Below are 23,347 nucleotides of genomic sequence, written 5' to 3' on the forward strand. Positions count from 1 at the left end.
GAGGCGTTTGTGAGATAATGTTTCTGAAATGGTTTGTTTTTCAGGCATGACGATTCCTGAAGAGGACACAGAAGCCGGTCAAACCAGCAAATACTGCCTGGTGGCAATTGGGCGACTGCAGGTATGGACACTGACCAGCAAAGGTTTAGGGACACTAGGGCTGTAACAAATATTCAATAATGTTTGAAAAATATGATGATTAAAATATTAAAGAGAAGGAAACGTCATTGTATAACTGACCATTTACCACTTCTATAAACCCATGCACTGATATGGGGGGACAACCATTTGTTTAAATGGCTCAATGATGATGATGATGATAATAACCATAACAATAATACAAAGAGATTTTTCTTATTTAGTTATGAAAGTGAAACGTCTTTTATTTTCATCATAGATTCAGTTATTCAAGAATAATTAGTAGATGCCGCCCTACGAGTCACCCTCCCCTCTTTTCGAATTGTTACTCTTCAGTTCAGTATATCTGCAAAATATCTGCAAAATTTAGTTTTTAATGCATTAATCCCATAAATTCTCAGACGTATTGCATCCCAGAGATTATTATTGAGTAACTATGTGGACGTCATTGTGAACTGCCTGAGTTATTCACTGCCTGAGTAGTGAGGAGTGAAAGTCCAGACCCAGCAGCAGCCCCTGGACTATATAGAAGACACTGGATTATAAGAAAATACTTTAGGTTTAGTGGTCGAGTGGTTTAGAGGTCTAATAGTCATAAAGCAGCTTTGGGTATATTTAGCTTCAGCACTCAGCTTCACTTTCATCGAAGCATCTTGGTGTAAAGAGCTGGTTTTGCCTAAAGAATAATTTGCTGCTTTTCTTCTTCAAACTACTTTTAAAAGCACATATTAAGCTTTTGGTCCAAAGTAGGGCTGGCCGATATGGCAGAAATATCACGATACTTAACGATACGCAATATGCATCACAGTATTTCACTTTAACAAGTTGGAACAAAATAGACAAAATACAATATGTAGTGCTGCATATAGAAGTACTAAATAATAATAATAATGATTACTATTATTACATTAGTAATAATAATAAACCTTCATCTGCAATGATTTTAACTTCACTAAATCCAGCTGAACAGGCTTAATTATGCTCACTTTGTAATGAAACAGTCAGTTTTTAAGTAATGAAGATAAATACAGTATGCCCAGGAAAGCATACTGTGACATCATATTTCATGATAAGGATAAAATATCATCATTTTGCCCAACTTTAGTCCAAAGGTGGCTTAAACACCTAAACGTTTTATGTGCTAACATCACAACAAAGGAAAATGAGAGGCTGTTCCTAATATTTACGTGTGATGATATTATTCCTCTTTACATAAAGCTGCTTAGGCTTTAATAAGCTTAATAAACAAACCAACAAAGAAAACATGATCGTTTCTATTTGCCTTTTAAAATGCTAGATATCAGCCTAATCGCTTTCATAAAATGCCATAAAATGCCGTTTCCACCTATATTGAAGCTCCTTCAATGGAACTTAGGCTGTGTTCAGGTAAAAGTGCCCCAAATCTGATTTTCTAGACAAATCCATTTTTTTTTGTTTGGCTGTTCACAATATGTTTTAAATGTGACCTGGATGTGACATTAGTGTGAACATGAACAGGACGCGCAAAAGAACAACGCTTCATGTTTCATGTGGCTCATTCAGAGGTGAACAATCATGACTGCCAACGAACGCCTGGAGGTTTCAGTTTCATCTTCAAGCTTCAAGCTTCCTTGACCGACAGCTCACCATCCAGAGTGTGTTCGAGCTCGCCGTAAAAAGGGCACGTTATTCGGCCGTGGTCCCCTCTTTGATTCGCATCCTCAGATTCTATGATATAAATATGATTTACAAACCCAGAAGTGAGCTAGACTTTTTGTAGGTGAGCTTTAAAATATAAAATATAAAATAAAATTGCTTTATCGCGTCAGCTGTTCAGGATTGTTTGATATAAAGCTATGTGTCCTAACTCATCTGACATTAGAGTTACAGGGACAATGTTATTTCATTATATTAATCAAAAATATATTAAGTTCCTCCCACAGTCCAAAGACATGCAGTCAGGCCAATTGGACATGCTAAATTGCCCCTGGGTGTGAGTGACAGTCTATGTCTGTCTGTTTGCCCTGCGATGGACTGGCGACCTGTCCAGGGTGTATCCTGCCTTCCGCCCGAAGACTGCTGGGATAGGCTCCAGCACCCCCCGCGACCCTGACGGAGAAGCGGCTTAGATGTATGGATGGATGGATGGATGGATATTAAGTCCATGTCCAGTCTGCTACCGAAATGGCTACTAGGGGGCCTGCACAAAGAGGCTGAAAACAAGATTACAAACTGAAAGACTCTCCCAAACTGACCTGGACACAGACTGTCACAGAAATGACCCAGTTGTCATTAAGTCTGATTCATATTTTCCTCTCCCCCCAATAAAGCACTTACATTTTAGCCTGGGATGGTGCTTTCCAGTTTTTGTCAAAGTGCGCTGGAAAATTCCCAGATAATTAAGAAAAGGTAGACTAGAGATGAAGCAGATGGTGTCCAACAAAACAATAAACATCAGTGCTTTTGTTTGAAAGTCAGAAACAGATTTATGAATGAATCTGATTTAGAATCTGTCTGTTTATTTTGTGTAGCCTTTAATATGTCATATTTTCACAAACTGACAAAGAAAACAAGGACTTTTTTACTTTTCAAGGACTTTTTAAAGCTACGTCAGCCTAATCAGAGCAAGATTAGGTGTCCCCCTTTGAAGGACGTCGTGTGGTGTGGTGGAAGTTGTGCAAGACCTCAGAAAAGCATACAAGGTAGCAAAAAAGACAGGATGGACTGTTGGGGTTACGTGCCTCTGTCTCTGTGGATGAGGGAGAGAATCCGTCCTCCCAAATGAAGCTAACGAATGACTCTTTCATCTGGACTCCTTTCACCCCTTCATCTCTTTAGCTTCAGTCCTTTCCCGTTCTGATTAACCCCAGTCAGTTAAATGATACACAGGTTTCTCATATTCAAATATTCAAACTCACACTGGAAGCAGTAATTTTGGTGGCGCTGAGTGGGGGTGCTGAAAGGGCTGCATCATTCCCAGATTTTGGGATTGTTTCCCTGCAACTGCTAATATTTAAGCCCTTAAATGGTCAGGGCCCACCAGCAGACCCGAAGTGTTATTACACACTTCTAACCTCACAAATGTTCAACCAGTTTGCATTGAAGTCCTTGTTGTTACTGAATAAGCTTTGGTATGTAATAAGCCTGGGACTTCAATAACTTAAATCTAATAATCTAATTTGGGTGGAGTTTGTGTTTTTATTCTATGTTTTGTTCATATATTTTCAAAATTTGTAGTAGTATGTCCTGTTTAAGCTAACACTATGATTTCATTACTGCAAGCTGACACGCTTTCCTCGCTAAATGTTGGCCAGTCTGGGGGCATGTTGCTAAAATACAAGCAAGTGAAAGTGTGTAGAGAGTTGTACGGCAGTTGTGTGGCTCAGAGTGACCTAATGCTTTATAACCTCAGAAATTAAACTGACATCATAACCATAAACTTTGAATACTTTGAACTTTTTTTATCCAAACATTTAATTTCACATTAAATTTAACATTTAATACACAAATAGTTTCCAGGCAAATACCAGCAATGTGTTCGGCTCATTTGCGTAAAGTTTGTCCATTGTTGTTATTTATAATATTATAGCATGTGTTGCTATGTATTCAGGCATTCTAGTTCATGTAAAGTGTTCAAAAAAGGAAAATATAAAACTTCAGTGACATCAATTGTGAAAATTTGTGAAAATCAGAGTTTTTTTAAAGGTTCTATTTTTGTTTATTTGAGGAAAATAACCTCAGTAGTCAATCTCTGAAACTGCTTATTCCTCACTTATTATTATTGATATTATAGCTAATATCTGTTTTGTTATAATAAGAGGAAGGAATTGAACAGTGAATGTTAACCATATGTGTGTGTGTGTGTGTGTATATATATATATATATATATATATATATATATAACGTATCAAATATATTTAGCAGTAAAACCTACTTTACTTTTAATGTAATAATTAAATGAATAAATTTGTGCCATTTTTAAGTCCATTCATCATGAAATTCTGACATAATGTAAAGGATAACAGGCACATTCAAATAATGCCAAAAACTGGAAAACAACAAAAATTTGGATACAGGGTTTCATTCCTACAGCATATTTTTAAACCATGTGAAATTAAGAAGCGTTTTTGGTCTCACTCTCAGGTGACCAGCTCTCCAGTTTCGATGGACATGAACGGACTCTCCGTTCCGACAGAATTCCTATCCCGCCACAACTCGGACGGTATCATCACCTTTGTGGACCCCCGCTGCATCAACGTGATCGGCTACCAACCCCAGGTGGGCTGATCTCATTACTGCACTGCACAAAACACATGAAGCCTTAAAGCGGTAGTTATGTAACATGGAATAATAACAAAAATGTAAAGAGTTATAACCCCCCTTACCACAGATGCAGCTGATCAGCCAAGACGTTTTTGGTATCTTTTGCTTCTTTAATTTTAACAGTGAATCTGAGGCTAATGTAGCTAACAAGTAATACAAGCTTATGCCCCACCAATTAGCATTGTGCAAACTGATGCCTCAAACCTTGTTGAGTTGTTATGTAACTCAACTGTGTAGTTGGCACCGTATAACACAGTTATCTTCAGTCATGTTCTTCAGTCAAAGGCTTACACAACCATAATCGCATTGCATGGGTTGTTGATTTTCTGAGTGGAAAGAAATTAACACATCATTGACACTTTCTGTATATTTTAATCTGAAATATTATGTCTTATTTTTACTCATTATGTTTTATTTTTAACCCCCCCCCTAAAAAAACCCAGTATTCTACGAACAAGGACAAAAAAGTATGTTATATGGCCAGCAGCTGTCATGAAGCCTGGCTGTCGTTTTCATAAACAACAGCATGTCTTACAGGATGCTTGGTGCTAAATGATGTGTATAAACTTTCATTACTGGCTGGTAAATTAGTAAATTTCATTTTTCACCAGGCAGAGGCTGATAACCTCCTGGCCGTGAGCTTGATTGGAACACAGAGCTCCATTGCCTAGAATGTGCTCTAATTTAGGACATTATCTGTGAAAATGTTTTGACTTCCTTTCAAAATCTAGTTCATCAGTTAATGAACTGTATCGTGGCTCAGGCGTTTTGTATTACTTCCTATCAAACAGTTTTAATGAAATGCACTCTGGCTAAAAACTGTAGCAAATGTCATCTTGATATTTTGGGCACCAGATCCACTTTGACCTTCAGGATATTGCATTATCCTTGTCTACTTTTACTTGCAGATGACTTTAATATTTTCTCAGGCCAATAGCTGATGTATTAACAGTTAGCCTCCAAGAAAAAAAAGCTTTGATAACGGTGCTCAAAGCCTCTAAAACATCCAAAAAACAATTGTTATGAGCCTTGTATACGTCTAAAAAATGTACCGGCACGCTTTTTGGATATGTTATATTAAAAAGTATACTTACTTTTACGGTTGAGTGCCGAAGTTTGGCCTGGTCAAATGACATGTTGTTGATTTTCTAAGGGAAAAGAAGTCTTCTGCACATTTTAATACACAATTGCTGTTTATTTGCTGAGTTTAATATAAATAAAACAAAAACTGAGGCCTGTGCAAAATTCTAGCACATTCAGTATTTTGTTGTTTTTTTTTATATGCAAAACATAGCAATTAAATAAATATTGTGCGTTAAATAATGCAAAAGTATGTTCTCTGTAGAGGATGTGTTCATTCATTTATATTTAGAAATTCAACCAAAGTTGTCATTTGACCAAGCGTGTTCAAAGCTTTGGATAAAACTGTGTGCTTATGTTTATTCTTTTCACGTTGGTGTCTCAGGTTTAACTACAGTAAGATGCAAATATTGTATTCTGTGCAAAACTTTTAATCCAATTCATTTTCTTCTTTTTAAGAAAAATTAAAACATGTTTAAGCTGAAATAGTCAGTATCCTTCAAAAAGTATTGTGTATTTAGTGGTTATATCTAAACAACCAGAATCTCAGAAATGTATTTATTTTCGAATTCTACGCTTGCTGTCTATTGTATTACTGCCCCCCCCCACCCCCTGCATTATGCTGCTCCTAACTGCCTGAACACATTCAGTCCCCTGCCAGTCTCCCCATATGGTTTACAGCTTGTGTGGTTTCCTGTAGGACTTGCTTGGTAAAGACATCCTGGAGTTCTGCCATCCTGAGGATCAAAGCCACCTGAGAGAAAGCTTCCAGCAGGTACAGAAGGAGCTTCCCACTCACACACTTCCTCAGATGTGGAGCATCTCATTAGCGTGGCTTATAACTCACCCTCACATTTAGCAGATGAAAAATTCACCACAAGGGGAGCTGTTAGTACTTCAGTTGCATTTGTGTTCGTTGAAAGGGAGGAAACTGACACAAACCTCCATATGAACATCTCATGAATGCACAGTCTGGAGTTTTGGATGTATGAATCACACTATATATGTACAGTATCAGATTTTGCATCTTAGCACCCTTGATACAAATACCTACAATACCAGTGTGGAGTATGCTTTTAGGGACTTTTCAGTCTCGGCTTCCTCTCAGTGAGTGCATTTAAGTGAAGTTAATCATCTGATCATAATGAGATTTCTGCACTTATCTGATTATTCAAATGGTCACACTTCAATTTCTGAGAATAGAGTAAGGTCTAGAAATCTGATTAAGAAATCTGATTAAGAGCTGGATTTTAGCTCACTAGTCAGATTTTGTAACGTTGTGGAGTGATAAGGTGGACGCATGTGCTGAGAAAAGCGAGATTTGTTTGGGGCACATTCAGGGTCAAAACAGTCCACGGTCAGAGAGCCAACACGGAGAGCAGGAGGGACAGACATAATGAAACAAACACAGAATTCAGACAATACACTTCGAACAGTACAAACAGCACAAACAACACATATCAAACAAAGACCAGCCCTAGACTAAGGAAAACCCAGGGCTTAAATACAACAGGGATACCGAGGGTTCACAAGACACAGGTGGTAAACACAGGTGGGAACAATCAAAGGCGGGGTCTGGAAACAAGGGGGCAGGACCGGGAAGAAATCAAAACAAATAGCACATGGACAAGACTGCGAGGGGCCAATCGTGACAGATTTCTCAGAGCATGTAAACTGTTACTCTGATTTCTTTTGTATTCCTCTGTGCATGTGCGTAAACGGGCTGCGGTACTGGAAATAAGCAAGCAGCGTTTAACACAGCACCCACAGCGCAAGTGACACCTTAGCCGGCACCTAGTATATCGTAGCAGTGGCCTAGTAACACCGTAGCGATCACATGGGATACAATAGCAATAGCCTAGTGACAACTTAACCCCCATTTGGATAACATAACAATACCTTCTCAAGACCTTAGCAACCACCTGGAATACCATAACAACAGCCTAGCAAACCTTGGCAATTACTTGAAATACTGTAGCAAACACCTAGTAACACCTTAGCATGCACTTGGGATAACATATTACTTGGGAATAACTTGGGAATACTAGAACAACACCTTAGCAACCACCTGGAATACCATAGCAACAGCCTAGCAACACCTTACCATTTACTTGGTATACCAACTTAAAGTTTGTGAAGGAGCTTTCCCCTCTAGATAGTTTTGCTCTGCGTGTAAAATAACCTTTGTGAAATAATAATAAAAAATAAATAAAAGCAAAGCAGCTCTCCATACTTGATTTAACTGTTCACTGTAGTTATTTTCCACACAGCTATCTGAATAAGAGCACTCTCTTACTTGCACAAGCCTCGATGGGTTCAGTGCATTTCTGCTGGTACCAGTATTTAGATATCCACTGTCAGTCGAGTTGTTCTCAAAAAGCATGAAAGCAGCAGCCCTCCCCCCCTCGGGCATCTGATCTCTCTCTACTGGAGTACATCAGGTAGCAGTGGACTTGGCTTCTGCACTGTCGTCTGTGTAGCTGAAGCTCATTAGTGTCGGAAAGAGGGAGTGAACGGCAGCAGTGTTGCTGTGAGATGCAGATCAATGAGCGTGAGAGGCTCATGGCCAGCTAACTTTGGGGGATCAGCGTGTGGCGAGTGTGAAACACCGCTTTGTCGTTGTGGAAGCGCGGTCTGATCGTGATAAAAAAATAACAAAAAAAACGAAACTCCCAGTTCTTCTTTCTTTTTCATATATCCCTTGTTATCTCTCTTCCTTTCTCTCTCTCTCTAGGTGCTAATTAAACCTTCATGTTTTGTCACGCTTCTGTTTTTTTCTGTCAGTCTTGCTTTGGTCTCTCTGTCTTTATTCCTTCTTTGGCTTCTCCTTTTTGCCTCTCTCGTTCTCGCTTACTGTGTAGGTGCGGTCTCTCTAGTTTTTCCGCTTCTCCTCTCGGATTTGCACTGATCCCTGCTCACAGATTTGATGTTCAAATCTCGTGTTTGCATTCATCCTCCGTCATGCTGAGGCGACTGCGATTTTCAGGATTTGATCAGGGCAGTTTTCTTCCCGCTAGTATAATAGGAACATGCCCTGTCCTATACATGCTCAAGCCCCTTGCTTAGCAAGGCATCCACGAGTAAGATACAGAGAGATTTGTGCAGCCGTTCTCTTTCTTATCCTCCCCAGTGCTTGTCTGTTGACTACTGATAAAGACCTTAATGGCTGATGTCCAGAAATGCCTTGTGTGATGATGCGTGAACCGCTTCGAAACGTGAGATCACACTAGCCTTCGCTTGGCACGTACATCTGCTCCCCAGTCCCTATACCTGCTGCATGACACCAACTAAAACATAAGCAGACAATTAATGAAGATGAGATGACATGTTATTCCTGGCTCGGAGTTTGACGCCAAATCCCAGGATCTCTTACAGCAGATGTCATCCTCTTTCGACAGGATGGCCATAAATCATTTGAAGATCTCCAATGGAAGCCCTCAGCATCTCCTCACTGATTGGCCCTGTTACAGAAAGGTTATTAAGGGGGCCACTCTTTCATTTTCAGCAGAAAAAGAAAGGATTACAGAGATAAAGATCGAGGACCTTGAACTCCATCAAAACTCCAATGTTCCCTTGATTTTCAAGAGCGCTCTTCCATTCCTGTTTGATCTGTTTTTGGAGCGAAGCGAGGCTGCTTCTCTCTCTTTCTCAGATTCTCGGCCTTTAGGGATGCACATTTTACCACTTTTTGCTGTTCCACTGTCCACATTTTTTGACAGGCGGCATTTGTTAGGGGTGTGTACAGGTACTGAAGTCCGAGTTAGGTGATGTTTGAGGTGCCTGTTGTCAGATAATGAAATCACTGTTCCTCTATTTGTTGTGTTCTCTCACGGGAAGACAGAGTAAATATGACCGACATTTCAGCGACATACCAGTTATGTTTTAATAGCATGTGAATGTTTTACCTGTTTTTGAGAGTTAGTGTGTAGCAGTAACACAGGCGTGTTTTCAAGGACAAGCTGTTCACTGAAGCAGACTTGTGACGCTGTTTATTGTTAAGTAGACCACACTGGTGTTCACATCAGGTCCAAAAACAGTTGACTCATTGGATATTGACCACCAAAAAGGACATAAACACCCATAGAAGACCAAGAGTCTCCATCAGCATCTCATGTTAGCTGTAATTTTAGCTCATTAGCACATCTGGGGCTCTGTTCGCATGCCCAGTTCTGTTCCTGGAGATCTTCCACTCGGGAGAGTTCAGATCCAACACATTCAGATGCCCCTAAAAAAAACAGTTGACTCATTGGATATTGACCACCAAAAAGGAGAAAAAAACACCTGTAGAAGACCAAGAGTCTCCATCAGCATCTCATGTTAGCTGTAATTTTAGCTCAGCAGCTCTTTAGCTCTACTTTACTAGCTCTGGTAGCGTACTCCAAGGATGCCCAACTCTGGTTCTGAAGATCTTCTGCCCTGTAGAGTTTGGATCCAAATACTTGTGGCCTTCATTACCTGGATCAGGCGCTTTAGATGAGGGTTGGAGCTGCAGGGTGGTAGATCTCAAGGACCAGGATTGAGCACCCCCATAAATTTATCGCGACTGTTGTTGAATAATAATTTTTTTCCTTTTTTGTTGTTTTTTTTCCTTACTTGCGGATGTCCGCTCATGAACCCCCTCACATATTCCATTTGATTCGCTTCAATGGACATCCTCCACTTCATTGGGGTTTCAGGTCTCGCTTTTCCAGATCAGATTGAATATCTGCTAATGCTCGCCGCTAAAACTGAAGTAATGCCAGGTGGTGGACGATTGCTAGGCAGTGATTGGCAAAGGAAATGAAGCGGATGTTCAGGAATGACATGGAGAGCGTTAGGATTATGATCCACCGTAACACAAAGACAAGGTTGAGATGAGTTCACTTTTTGGCTATGTTGCTACTGAAGCTCCCACCGTGAGGCAAGAGAGCTTTTTAGATTTTGGCATGGTTGCTCACAGGGGTTCCCTAGTGGTCCTGGCCCCTGGGCACGCGTCCATGAAATCCATCGTGCCTCATGTGGATATGGATTTTACTTTATTTTAGATTGGATTATATTGATATCTGTATGTTGGAATAATCATGCCCATCCCTGCTTCCTTTCCTGGGAAAAGAACTCTCCGTGACAAAAAAAGAGATGTTTTCTCTTTTTCGCCAGGAATAACACTTCATTTCCCTCTCTCCTGTCTATGGACGGTGATCACTGCCCTTTTTCCACATTTTCACAGGCCCTTTCCCCCCCCCGAGGTGTGGTGCCCTGTTCAGTCTGTGTAGGGAAGCCATTCATAGAGATATAGACCAGCTTTGTTTTGATGAAGAGAAGCTGTTTCTCTCTCTCTCTCTCTCTCTCTCGCTCCCTCGTTCCTCTATGGATGGAAAATCACTCCCATCTTCTTTGTATTTCAAGTGATTTTGGGAGCTCAGATGGGAAACATAAGCTGTTTGATTGACGGTTGAGGTTTCAGTATGGAAAGAATGCAGATGTTAAATAGTCTGTAAATTTGAAGGCAGGCTCTTGGCTCGGCTAGCTTGGCTAGGTAGTTCAGTTTATTGTAGGGTCACTGAAGACGGTCACACAATATGGAGCAAGAAAATAAAAACAGACGTGACGTAAGAGTGAGATGAAGCTGTTGCTATAAGCTATATAAGCAGTTGTTTAGGGTTTGTGGTCAATGAACAGGCGTGGGTCAAATCCAGAAAGGCAGTCAACACAAAAGGCAAACGTAACAGAAGGCAAACAGCCCAAAAGGGTCAGGGAAAAATCGATAAACAGGCAAAAAAACTGTCATAATAACGAGAATAATAACAACCATGAGAACACTCAGTAGATCTAGAAAGATGCAATACCTCACAACTAGACTATGCTAAAGCCAAGGCTTCTATACTAAACTAATCATATGACAACAAAACAGGTGAACAGTTAGACTCCTGCCCTAGTGTATATTTAGACATATTAAACTGTGTTTACCTTTGTTACTGACAAGTCAAGTCAGGCTTTGTTGTCATTTTAGCTGCATACAAGTACGCAGTGAAACGAAACAGAGGTCCTTCAGGACCAACACAGGAGCACAAGTGCGAGACCATACAATATACATACTGTATACATATATACAGGCAGTACACACTACTGAGAATATGAGCAACCGGAGCAGCAATACAGTGTTCCCTTGTTTATCGCGGGTGTTACGTTCCAGGACCACCCGCGATAAACGAAAATCCGCGAAGTAGGGATGTTTATTTAAGTATTTATACACTATTTTAAGGCTTTATAAACCCTCCCCCACACTTTTACGCTACATAAACCTTTCCCATTCCCGTAATAACCATTCCCACACTGTTCTGTGCATGTACTGTACCTTTACACTTACTGTGTGTTGTTTACAATCTCATGTAGGCAAGTAGCATCTCAGGCGGGCGATGCTGCTTCTCGCTTATATGCACTATTTACTGTAAATCGTAATATTTTATGATTTGTAACATTCCTTTATTGTTAGAATTAATATTTTTAAATATATTTTTATACATTTTGGGATTTTTTAATGTAAAAATTCATCAAATATATGTATTTTCCACAGATTGAGTTCCGCAGAAAACCCGCGAAGTAGCAAAAATCCACAATATATTTTTTCCATTAACATTTTTTGAAAACCTGCGATGCACCGAGTCCGCGAAAGGTGAACCGCGAAGTGGCGAGGGAACACTGTATACAGTATGCAGTATTTGGTTGACACAATAATTGTAGCAGCTAACATTGTTAAAGTACAGTTGTATGGAAAAGTTTAATTGCATCTGGTCAAATAATGTTTTTGACATAAAAATAAGCACACATTCTCCACAAAGAACACCCTTCTACACATTTTAATGCAAAGTTACTATTTATTTGCTGAATTTAACAAAAAATAAAACCAAATGTGGCATTTGTCAATCAACAAAACATGTATTTTGACTGAGGGTGTTCACATTTTTCATATTGCAACTTATGCATAAATATATAGATTTTTTTCTTGCATGCAAAGTTATTTGAATGAGATTGGAATTATTGTTTAGGGCTCCCAAATGTTCAGAGATGACCCTGCTTACATCTACGGTTTTTGTTTTTGGCTGTTGAAGTGTTTAGTTTCTGGGTTCAAAGTGTTCTCCCACCTTACAACTACATTATGTTTGTAAATATAAGAGGAGACACTTTCTGATGATTTATGTCTTTTTTTACATGAAACACGTGTTTTGTATTTGAGCCATGTTTTGTCACGTTGAAACATCAGAACAAACAAAAAGGTTGGGGGGCAGATCGAAGCCTGTGGATACAGAATGTAAGTCAGTGGCAAATATAAAGCATTGTGTAACTGGCAGTGTAATTATTGAATAAGTACTTGTGTAGAAAAGCGACAGTAACGGTTCGAGATGTCTAAGCATTAACTGCTGTATGTTGTGTGGCTCCTCAGGTGGTGAAGCTGAAGGGTCAGGTGCTGTCAGTGATGTATCGCTTCCGGATGAAGAACCGAGAGTGGATGTTGATCAGAACCAGCAGCTTTACCTTCCAGAACCCGTACTCAGACGAGATCGAGTACATCATCTGCACCAACACCAACGTCAAGTACGCAAAGCTGCTTTCTTTTTCCTCTACAAGTTCACTCTTCTGCTCTCTTTCGCTCTATCTCTCCAACCTCTGTGCCTCTCTCATTCTATCTCATTCTGTCTCTCATTCTATCTCATACTCATCTCACTCTTGCTTTCTCCCCCTCTCTCTCATTCTATCTCGTTCTATCTCACACACACTCCTCTCTCTCATTTCATCTCATCCTATCTCACATACTCTTCTCTCTCTTTCTCACTATCTCACTAACCTCTGTCCCTCTCTCATTCTATCTCATTCTATCTCACACACTCCTCTCTCTCTCTCATTTCATCTCATCCTATCTCACATACTCTTCTCTCTCTTTCTCATTGTCTATCTCACTAACCTCTGTCCCTCTCTCATTCTATCTCATTCTATCTCACACACTCCTCTCTCTCTCTCTCATTTCATCTCATCCTATCTCACATACTCTTCTCTCTCTTTCTCACTATCTCACTAACCTCTGTCCCTCTCTCATTCTATCTCATTCTATCTCACACACTCCTCTCTCTCTCTCATTTCATCTCATCCTATCTCACATACTCTTCTCTCTCTTTCTCATTGTCTATCTCACTAACCTCTGTCCCTCTCTCATTCTATCTCATTCTATCTCACACACTCCTCTCTCTCTCTCATTTCATCTCATCCTATCTCACATACTCTTCTCTCTCTTTCTCACTATCTCACTAACCTCTGTCCCTCTCTCATTCTATCTCATTCTATCTCACACACTCCTCTCTCTCTCTCATTTCATCTCATCCTATCTCATCCTATCTCACACACTCTTCTCTCTCTTTCTCACTATCTCACTAACCTCTGTCCCTCTCTCATTCTATCTCATTCTATCTCACACACTCCTCTCTCTCTCTTTTTTTCTCATCCTATCTCACACACTCCTCTCTCTCACTCTCTCTTTTTTTCTCATCCTATCTCACACACTCCTCTCTCTTTCTCACTATCTCACTAACCTTTCTCATTCTATCTCAAATACTCGTTTTCTGTCATATTCTTTCTCTTTAGTCTCTCTCTCTCTCTCTCTCTCCTCAGTCATTCTTTGTCTCTCTAATATTTCTCCCTCTTTCATTTTAATCTCATTCTTTCATATGCCCCCCATTGTCTCTCTCTTCAATCTTGCTGTCTCTCTGTCTCTTATTCTGTCTCATTCTGTCTTGCATGCTCTTTTCTCTTTGTCATATTCTCTCTCTCGTTTTATCTCATTCTGTCTCTCCCTCTCTCTCTCTCTCTCTCTCTCTAGGTCTCTCTCTCTCTCTCTTCCCGTCTCTCTCTCTCTCTCTCTCTGTCCGTCTGTCTCTCTCTCTCTCTCTCTCCCCAGTCTCTCTCTGTCCTGTGTGGAGTACTCTTGATTACCCTGCAAATTTGCTCTAATGTCTTCCCTCCATGTTTCCTTGTTTTGAAACTGTATCTTCTGATCTAAATAATGCGGCCGTTTCACGCTGTGACTTTCTACAAACATCTTCATCCTGCACGACCGTTATTTCTGGAAGCTCACCGTAATTAACGCCAGTGGACTGTAGCTGGAGAAAACAGCAGCCTAGTGCGCTCTGCATGCACAAGCTGAGGCCTCAGAGTGGAAGTGGCTGCATAATGTTCAATAATATTTATCTGAGCTTGGCTGAGGTGTTGCTAGCTGAGAGGAAAGAGTGGGATAAATACTCTCCCTCATTTCCCCTCTAGCCAGGCCATTCAGGGCAGACCATGTTTGTTTTGGTCCCTCTGGAGCCGCTCTGGATGGGTGCAATGGTAGAGCTGCATGAAATGGACAAAAATGTGATCTGCAGTAAAGCTGTTAGATATTGCAGTGACATGTGAAATACAACAAATCACATAATGAAAACTGAATAGTGGCACCAAAAAAATACATTTTATCACTAAGTTTGCTTTAAAATGGAGAAAAAATTGCTAGATAGCTAATAACATTAATAGTACCTATCTTGAAGCTTGAGTTTTGTATTTTTATCCATATTTTAGTTATTAACAGGAACCACATCCCATAACGATACCATGCCTAACCCTACTTCTATAATATCGCAAATGTATCGTAGCAGTATATATATATATATATATATATATATATATATATATATATATATATATATATATATACACACACACACACAGACACACACACACACATGCACGGACGCACACACACACACACACACACACACATATATATATATATATATATATATAGAGCTGCAACCACTGTTTTCCATTCCTAACAACTGCCTGTAACCTGGTTATGCTGGGGTTTGTATTGACAGTCAGTTACATTAATCTTGAACTTCCTGATTGGTTGATTCACTTCCTAATGATGTTGACAGTTAATCTGATTTGTAAGGCTCTTCAGCTCTTGATGTCCTAACCAACTGAAGAGCTCGCTGAACTATGTCTGCCTAGATATCATGGAGAAAAAAAATCTTGATGGGACAACTTTCTGTTGCACTTTTTAAAGATTTTAACCCTTTATGGAATTGGATACACAGCATTCGCAGAGTCTAAATACAAAAAGCATGATGATTGAATTCTCTAAAGGCCTTAAAAATCCTCATGGTTTCTCTTAAGGATAATAGTGTGTAATACAGCGTCAGAAACCAGATAAGTAAGTCTATTTGAGATTACTTGATCAATCAGTTTGAGTAATTGGACATTGTTTTTAGACTCTTTTTGTAATTTGAGCTGTACATTTATTTCTTTTATCAATTTTGGCTGCTCTGTTATTACAGGCCTTTGTGACGTTCTTCCCATATGGTTGATAAAAACATGCACAGCCCCAGATTTTGACTGCAAAAACAGATACAGCGGTAGAGTGGATGTGTCCCATTCAGGGTGTTTTTGTGACCCACTTACCCACTACACTTACACACTGCCTTCCCCAGAGAACACTTTATATAACCCATGGTTCAGTTTACTGAGCTATAGAGACAAAATATTTTAATTGCTGCATGTGTGTGCCCTCTTTTTGCTTGTGTGTGTGTGTGTGTGTGTGTGTGTGTGTGTGTGTGTGTGTGTGTGTACGCTCCCTGGAATTCCTAAGAGTGTATGTACAAACACTATAAAAAAATATATAAATTTGATGCCATACCTCCCAAAAATATAGACAGGTGACTGTTTACTACCATGTTAAATGACCTTTCCTTTTCACAGCACTTCAGTTAATCCAGTTTTAAAAAAGGAATTTTGTCATGTTGACATAAGCATGGATATCTCTGAAAAAGACAGCGTCCACAAGGCATCATATTTTGATTATTGATAATGGTGCCTTCACAGATGAGCCATGCCCTGGTCAGTAATGCACCCCCCTACTATGACAGACACTAGCTTTTGAGCTTTGAGCATAGTTACAAATCTGGATGATGCCTCAGGAAACACAGCATCCAATATTTCAATAAAGGGTCTGAGAGGTTGACTCATCAGGCCAGAGTGCACGTTTCCACTGCGCATCGGTGCATTTCAGACGAGTTTTAGCCCAGAGAAGTCGGCAGCGTTTCTGACTACTATCGACATTATGCTTTCCCTGTACATCACATGCATTTGTGGATTTATGTTTATCAACAATGGTGCCATATGGTACTTCTGAGATATCCATCACCGAAACAGGTTGGCTTTTAAAGCAGTGTCATCTTAGGGATCGAAGGTCACTGGCATTCAGTTTTCTCCTGATTCTTTAATCTTTTAGTGGTACTGTGCCTCGTAGAGAGTGATGGACCTAAAATCCTTTCAGTGGCTCCTTGAGGAACGTGTCTTATGCTGCTTCATTTATTTATTTATTTCGTTTATTTTATTTTTAACCCTTTCTTGCTCGTAAAGGACCATAAAGGCCTTTCTTAGATGTTCCTTTTATATCCAAGCATGACTTCATTACTTGCTTTTTGAACAATTTACAAGTCTTAAATTGCCCCCTCTGCTTACTTTTTTGGAACATGTTGCAGGCATCAATTTCGGAAAGAGCATACATTTATAAAATCAATAAAATTAATGATGTAAACCATAAATTATCCTGTTTTTGGACTTAAATGCAGGTTACAGGGGGTTTGCAAAAATCACTGCTTTCTGTTTCTGTCTACAATTCATTTACTCTCTCAAGTTTTTTGTGCGGTACGCTTGAATTATTGAGTTTTTATGCCTGTTTGTATTGTGAAATCTTTGTATGTTCTCTCTCTCTCTCTCTCTCTCTCTCTCTCTCTCTCTCTCTCTCTCTCTCTCTCTCTCTCTGGTCTGTCTGTGTATGAGGGTCCTGAGGAGGTGTGTACTTCCTTTTCTTTCTTGTTATTCTCTCAGTGGGAGGAGATCAGTTGGGAGGAAATAGAGGGCCAGCAGTAATGAGTCAGTGCCAGAGAAAAAGGATACATGGAGAGAATGTAATCCAGCATGTTGTGACCATTGGGGCTATAAAAATAGGGATGCACAATGATATCAAAAACATATTGCTTAAATAATCTTGATGATATATTTATTGCACTCTATAAGAGCAGAATGTTTAATGGATGCCCGGCCCCTGTGCTAAAATATCTGCATCTTTTGCACATTTAACCATATTTGTAACCCTTTAAATGCAATTGTCTCCTATCTCTGTAATGCAGGTACATCTTGTCCCACTTCCTGAGAAATATTGGGTATCGGCATCGGGCCACAATTCCAGTATCAGTGCTTAGCTGGAAGTATGCTTCAGTTCAAAGAAAGAACTGAACTAAATCAAACTACCATCTAACATGCTATTGTAAACGCACTTAAAAAGAACTCATCTCAGCACCGCTGGAGGCTCTCTGCAGTACGCTTAGTGTTTAGGAGAAATGGACACAGTGTGAGTAAATGTGACCCAGCCAGGGTTGTCCATCATTTCTCAGCCTCTTTGCCCCTGTGTTACTGACTGTGATGCGGTCAGCAGAAATGACCCTGCGAGCGGCTCTTTAAAGTCTGACCCTCTCTAATAGTCCCAGAGTGTTTCCTCTGAGGCTTCATGAACACAAACAGCAGGTCACAATAAGCGTCTCCACTTTTTTAGAACATGTCCTGATGCAGGGTCTTGGCTGTAATGAATGTGTGTCTGCCAGTGTGAACTAAGAGTTTGTGTTCTTTTCAGCTTTTACTTCAACTTTTTTGTTCTGTGCTGTAAGAACAGTTTTTCATAGGAAAAGGACTGTCCCTCGTGAGAAAAGAGCTGTTCTGACCAGAGAGAAAGAGCCAACAGAATGCGCCTGACTTGGTAGAAACTCCATGTTTCAGTTTTTTTTTTACAACTGAAAGAGCAACATTATTTCTTTTTGATTGCTGAAGTTAAGATTAGGGTTCAGTTTATGATCAAACTTATGTTTACATACATATAGTTACTTACATATATAAAACGTGGGACATTATTACATATAGATGCGTGTACATATGGAGTATATTACATATAGACACTGACATGTGCATATGGTGCATATGGGCCATTGTTACATTTAGATATTCTCTTGTATTACATATAGTTACATCTATAATATACAGGGACATATTGCATATAGATACTGGCATGTAAAATACAAAGGGACACGTTACAAATAGTAACATGTAGGGACATATTGTATATATATACTTACATTAATAATATGCATGGCGCATTACATATACTATATTACTATATATTGATACACATGTATATCGCTGTTGTCGGAATAAACCTTGGTAACTTTACAGGAGAAGATAAAGAACATCCGTCACTATTAATGGACGTCAATGGAACCAGACTTTTTTCCAAATCATTTTGGGCAGCTTCCTTTAGGCTATTCATCATGAAATTTACACTCATGATGAACGGAACAGCAGAAATGGCCCAAAGTTAATGGGAATAAAATCTCTTTTCATTTGTCTTTCATTCCGAGTTAGGAATGTCCTTTTTCTGTAAAGTTAGTTAAAGGTTTTGTTGACATAATACATGTGGGACTTTTTTATTATAGCTACTTTCTCAGTGTGTGTGTGTGTGTTTTGGCTACTTAAATTAGCAGAACACATGACTTTCTTTAAAGGCTGACTGACAGTGGGGTTGTGTATCTTGTGTAGTTTGTTTGTGTCTGTGTGGTTTGATTGACCTTGGAGTGAAGTGGACTGTGTGATGACATTCATGTTGAGCACTTGCTGGTGGGTTGTGTATTCCACTGTGTTTGTGTGTTTGTGTGTGTGTGTGCCAGTGCGAATGTCTATGAATATCACAGGGTGAGAGCGCTCCAGCATTACCCCAGAATCTCAGCAGCAATCCCAAACTTCCGAACCCACGCTGAGGTCTGTGGGATGAGAGCATGACTGTCATTCCCTTAGATACACCACACTGTACCACCCACCTGCTTAAAGCGATAGGTTGGTGAGAAATCAAATTTACAGTTTCCCTCCTTACTCAGAATGGAGTCACTCAGCTGAGGCATGTTTGATGTCTGAAGTTGATCTATTTAGTTTTACACTGGAGTGACGAGGCTAACGCAGCCAACAAGAAATGGAAGCTTGTACCCCACTAGTTGGCATTAGCAGTACCTGCAAGTCGGTACACACTCCCCTCAAACCATGTGGAGTCGGTATGTAATCTTTATTATGTAGTTTCTGACACTATTTAACTCTACAATATAGCTGCATTAGCTTTGCTGCCCAAATTAAAGAAACAAACTCCAGAGACCGAATGTGATCAAGTACACTTGGAGTAAAGGGGGAACTGCATTCTGTGTTCTGTGTATAACTGTATTCATCTTTTATGTATTTGATGGTGTCTTGCATGTTCGTTTTACTCATCATCTAAGCTGCTGATCTGCTTGGTAAGTGCATACATATATGACGTGTAACACACTAACAAGGGGTTAGTTACAAGGGGTGGTGGTTGAAGCCTTCCCTACGAAATGGGACCCTCAAATAAACAGAGCATCACTTCATTAACAGCTACCAGCGCTGCTCTGTAGGCGACCCTGCCCGTCTGCAGTGACGGCACAGGAGAGGAAAGTTCGGCTCCTCACTGCTGGGCTTTAGTTACATTTAGGGAATCATACGCCTTCAAAGAGGGGGCAGTTGTTTGTGATCATCCACCCCAGATTCTTCAGTGGTATGAAGCTGAAGTCAAGTATTCATCAGATTGTCGTTCAGATTTACGTGTTCCACCTTAAATGTTGCAGCAGTTCCGTTCTGGCGCTTCCGGTGTTGGTACTGCTGGACTATTTAAGGTGGAACAGGAAATTCGGCAGCTAGCTTCTAAGACATTAGTATACTATTAGCAAATTTTTATGCTTATTATGAAGAAAAGGACCATAATACACTGAAACTAAGACAAAACGCTGGTTGTCAGAATCTTTAACATAAACACTACTCAGGTTTGTGACATTTGTTTTTTCTCATAACACTCTGTTTGGAATGTGCCTCGGAAAAACCTCCGTTTGGAGGGACATTTCGCTAAGTGGTAAGGGCGAGGGGTGAACTGGGATTGGGCCATAGTCTAAAAACTATTATATACAGAACATCAGTGAATTATATGAACAGTTTGCAAAAATTTACATCTGTACACCTGTGCAAACAAGCATTAGGTTACAGAGGAGTTATTGAAAGCAGTAAGGAGATTTGATGATGTCCACTGGGGTTAATGAGCTACAGCTCTGGGGGAAAAAGCTCTAAGCATGTCTGGTTTTGATGGCCCTGAATCTTTAACAGTGGAAAGTGGCTGGAAGAGGTGATGTCCAGGCTGAGAGGGTACAGCTGTTATTTTCCCCATGCGCTTCATCACCCTGAGGTTGTAGATCTCCTGAAGCACTGGCGTTGGCTTTGTCATTCCCGTAAACATTCCCTCAGTAGACTCAAGACTCAAGAAATTCTCCCGTGTTGTTCTGTGGTGAAGACGTTTTATTTAACAGCCTTGTAAATGGCTGTAATTAACTCTTGGGTTACACAGGTTTAGGGTCTCACAAATGCATTTTCTATGCTTGTTTGTTTGCTCTCATTCCTGTAACACTGTCCGTGTTGTGATGAGTCATTCAGGTTCATCGACACTAACACTATTATTCCTGGCTGCAGTAGAGGGGAAAAATACATAGTGTTTTATGCTATTTGCGCTCAACTGCCTCATGTTTACTGTCTGCTGATGGGGAAACATGAAGGCTGGCGTTACGGGCTGACAGTCAGGGTTGAAAATATTCAGTAAAAAGTTTATCCTCTGTGGGAGTTTGGCCCTGAGCCACAGGCCTAGTACTTCACTGTCAACACTGTTACACTGGCAGACAGCCAGAGAGTGGAACAGCTTATCCCTCAGTGCAGCCAAGACGTGCTTATGTCTGAAGTTGGATTGTTTTGCTTTGGAGCTACAGGGCTAATATGGCGAATATGTCGTAAAGGCACATGTACAGCAATTAGCATTGTACTAACTGCACACATGCTTGCCTCTAGTGTTCAGTAATCTGTAATAGACTTTCTTATGTGGTTTCTGACAGTGTGTGACACACTGTTATCTTAAAACATGAGCAAAAGTACAGACAAAATTCAGGCTTCTACTTAGGACTACTACTGTGTGATTTTTCAGTTTCAAAATTTCTGATATTTTGGTGGAATTCCCCTTTTATTCATTTGTATTAGGCTCGTTTGCCTCGTTTCGGACTCTGTGTGACACCCAAATATGTGTACAGTTAATAATAAATATCAGAAAGTGTAAGAAACCACGCAAGCAAGTCTGTTTGAGATTGCTTAAAGGAATTCCACCAAATTTTCAAAATTTCTTTCTTCAATGCAGAGTTGAGATGTAAACCGTAACTCAGGCTGTTTTGAGAAACTCACAGACTCAGATTTACAGTGTGGATAGGAGCCAGGTGTAAATGAATGTCTTACAAATTAGACAGTGTATTTTTTATATTTTACAAGAGCGATTTCTTTCTTTGAGGAAGCTGTTAGAGGCATTAAACTGGGAAATCTCATTCCTGTCACCACCACTGTGAGTGACTGGCTCGGCAGGGAACACAGCGTGTCACGACAAACAGCCCTGACTTTTGTTTACATCTCAACCATCTAATTATGCAGACATTTTCAAAGCCTGGTGGACTTCCCCTTTTAACAATTTAACGAAAGCTCAGACACCAAACTTGTTGTGTCTGATTGTGTGTGTGTTGGGGTGGCAAGGAGGTTAATTCAAGTAAAGTAAATTTGCTGAACTACTCCTTTAAGAGACGCACAGTCTCGATAGACAGTAATAGTGCTGATTATTGTTATTCGCTGTCATTAATCACTGCAGTGTGCAGTGTCCCAGTCAGACGCCGGCAGCCGAAATAAGACAGATGATCTTCGCAGTCTTGTAGCTGGCAGTGCAGAGACAAGTCTAGATAGCAGGCGCCAACCAGACAGTGCGATTGCCTATCTGTTGCTTGGAATTTGCAGCACGTGTGACCACCGCATTGTTTTAACAGAAAGTCTGTTCATTGTTTTTTATTGGGGCTTAAATTCGCTCTGCAAATATAATCACGTTTCACATCTGTACTACTTTATGTTACATGGAAGCATTTTTCATTGGGAAGAGGGGAGCGCTTTATACTTCGCTTCGACCTGCTCGGAAGGAGGCGAGCGCAGCCGGGGTGGACGGTGTTCGGCTATCAGGGTGGATGAGGCTGTAAATGGCTGTGGCTGTTGCCGAGGCCAAGGGGGGGCAGAGGAGGGTAATAGACATTTACGGACAGGTTGCACACTCTGCGCTGCTGTGTGTGTAGCAGAAAAGCGACAGCGTGCTAAACGACTGCGAGGTGGTGTCAGACTGAGAGAGAGATGGAGCTAAAGTCCAGGCCGAGCTGGACTGTAGCTCACTCTCAGCACGGCACCAAGACCCGCACACCATCAGTCATCATCTGCACACTGCCCTGCTCTCACTCTCTCTTTCTCCATCCAATTCAGTTCAGCTTGTGAGGTACCATATTGCTAAAGCATCAGATCAGGAGCAATGAACAATGAAAACGATAGTGAAAATGAAGTAACATAGAAAGAACTGACACACATAATAAGCTTATTCTTTATTATATTTACAGCGTTACAATATTATTATCATTGTAATTGTAATAAACAAATTATGGATTGGGGGTGGGGGGTGCGGGGGGTCTCTGTGCATCTGTCTCAACCTCACCTGTCATACAGTGACCACACAGCCTCTCCTCTCTGGGCAGCCAGGACAGGACAGGCCCGTATCTATGGCCAGGCTGTGGTCACGCTTAAGTTTGTCCAGTCTCGTTTTAATGGT

At 40.3% G+C, this 23,347-nt stretch overlaps 1 protein-coding gene across 8 annotated transcripts in view; it reads left to right on the forward strand.

Moving 5' to 3' along the window:
* Positions 1-23,347, forward strand: part of arnt2 (aryl-hydrocarbon receptor nuclear translocator 2) — a 157,649-nt gene that overhangs the window by 85,210 nt on the left and 49,092 nt on the right. For all 8 annotated transcript variants that reach the window (XM_017699567.2, XM_017699566.2, XM_017699568.2 and 5 more), the window contains 4 exons: positions 45-121; positions 4,261-4,395; positions 6,221-6,295; positions 12,941-13,092. In XM_017699567.2, the coding sequence (XP_017555056.1) occupies positions 45-121; positions 4,261-4,395; positions 6,221-6,295; positions 12,941-13,092 (439 nt within the window). The remainder of the gene's footprint in view (positions 1-44; positions 122-4,260; positions 4,396-6,220; positions 6,296-12,940; positions 13,093-23,347) is intronic.

Source organism: Pygocentrus nattereri, chromosome 15 (assembly GCF_015220715.1).
Source record: "Pygocentrus nattereri isolate fPygNat1 chromosome 15, fPygNat1.pri, whole genome shotgun sequence".
Lineage (NCBI taxonomy): Eukaryota > Metazoa > Chordata > Actinopteri > Characiformes > Serrasalmidae > Pygocentrus > Pygocentrus nattereri.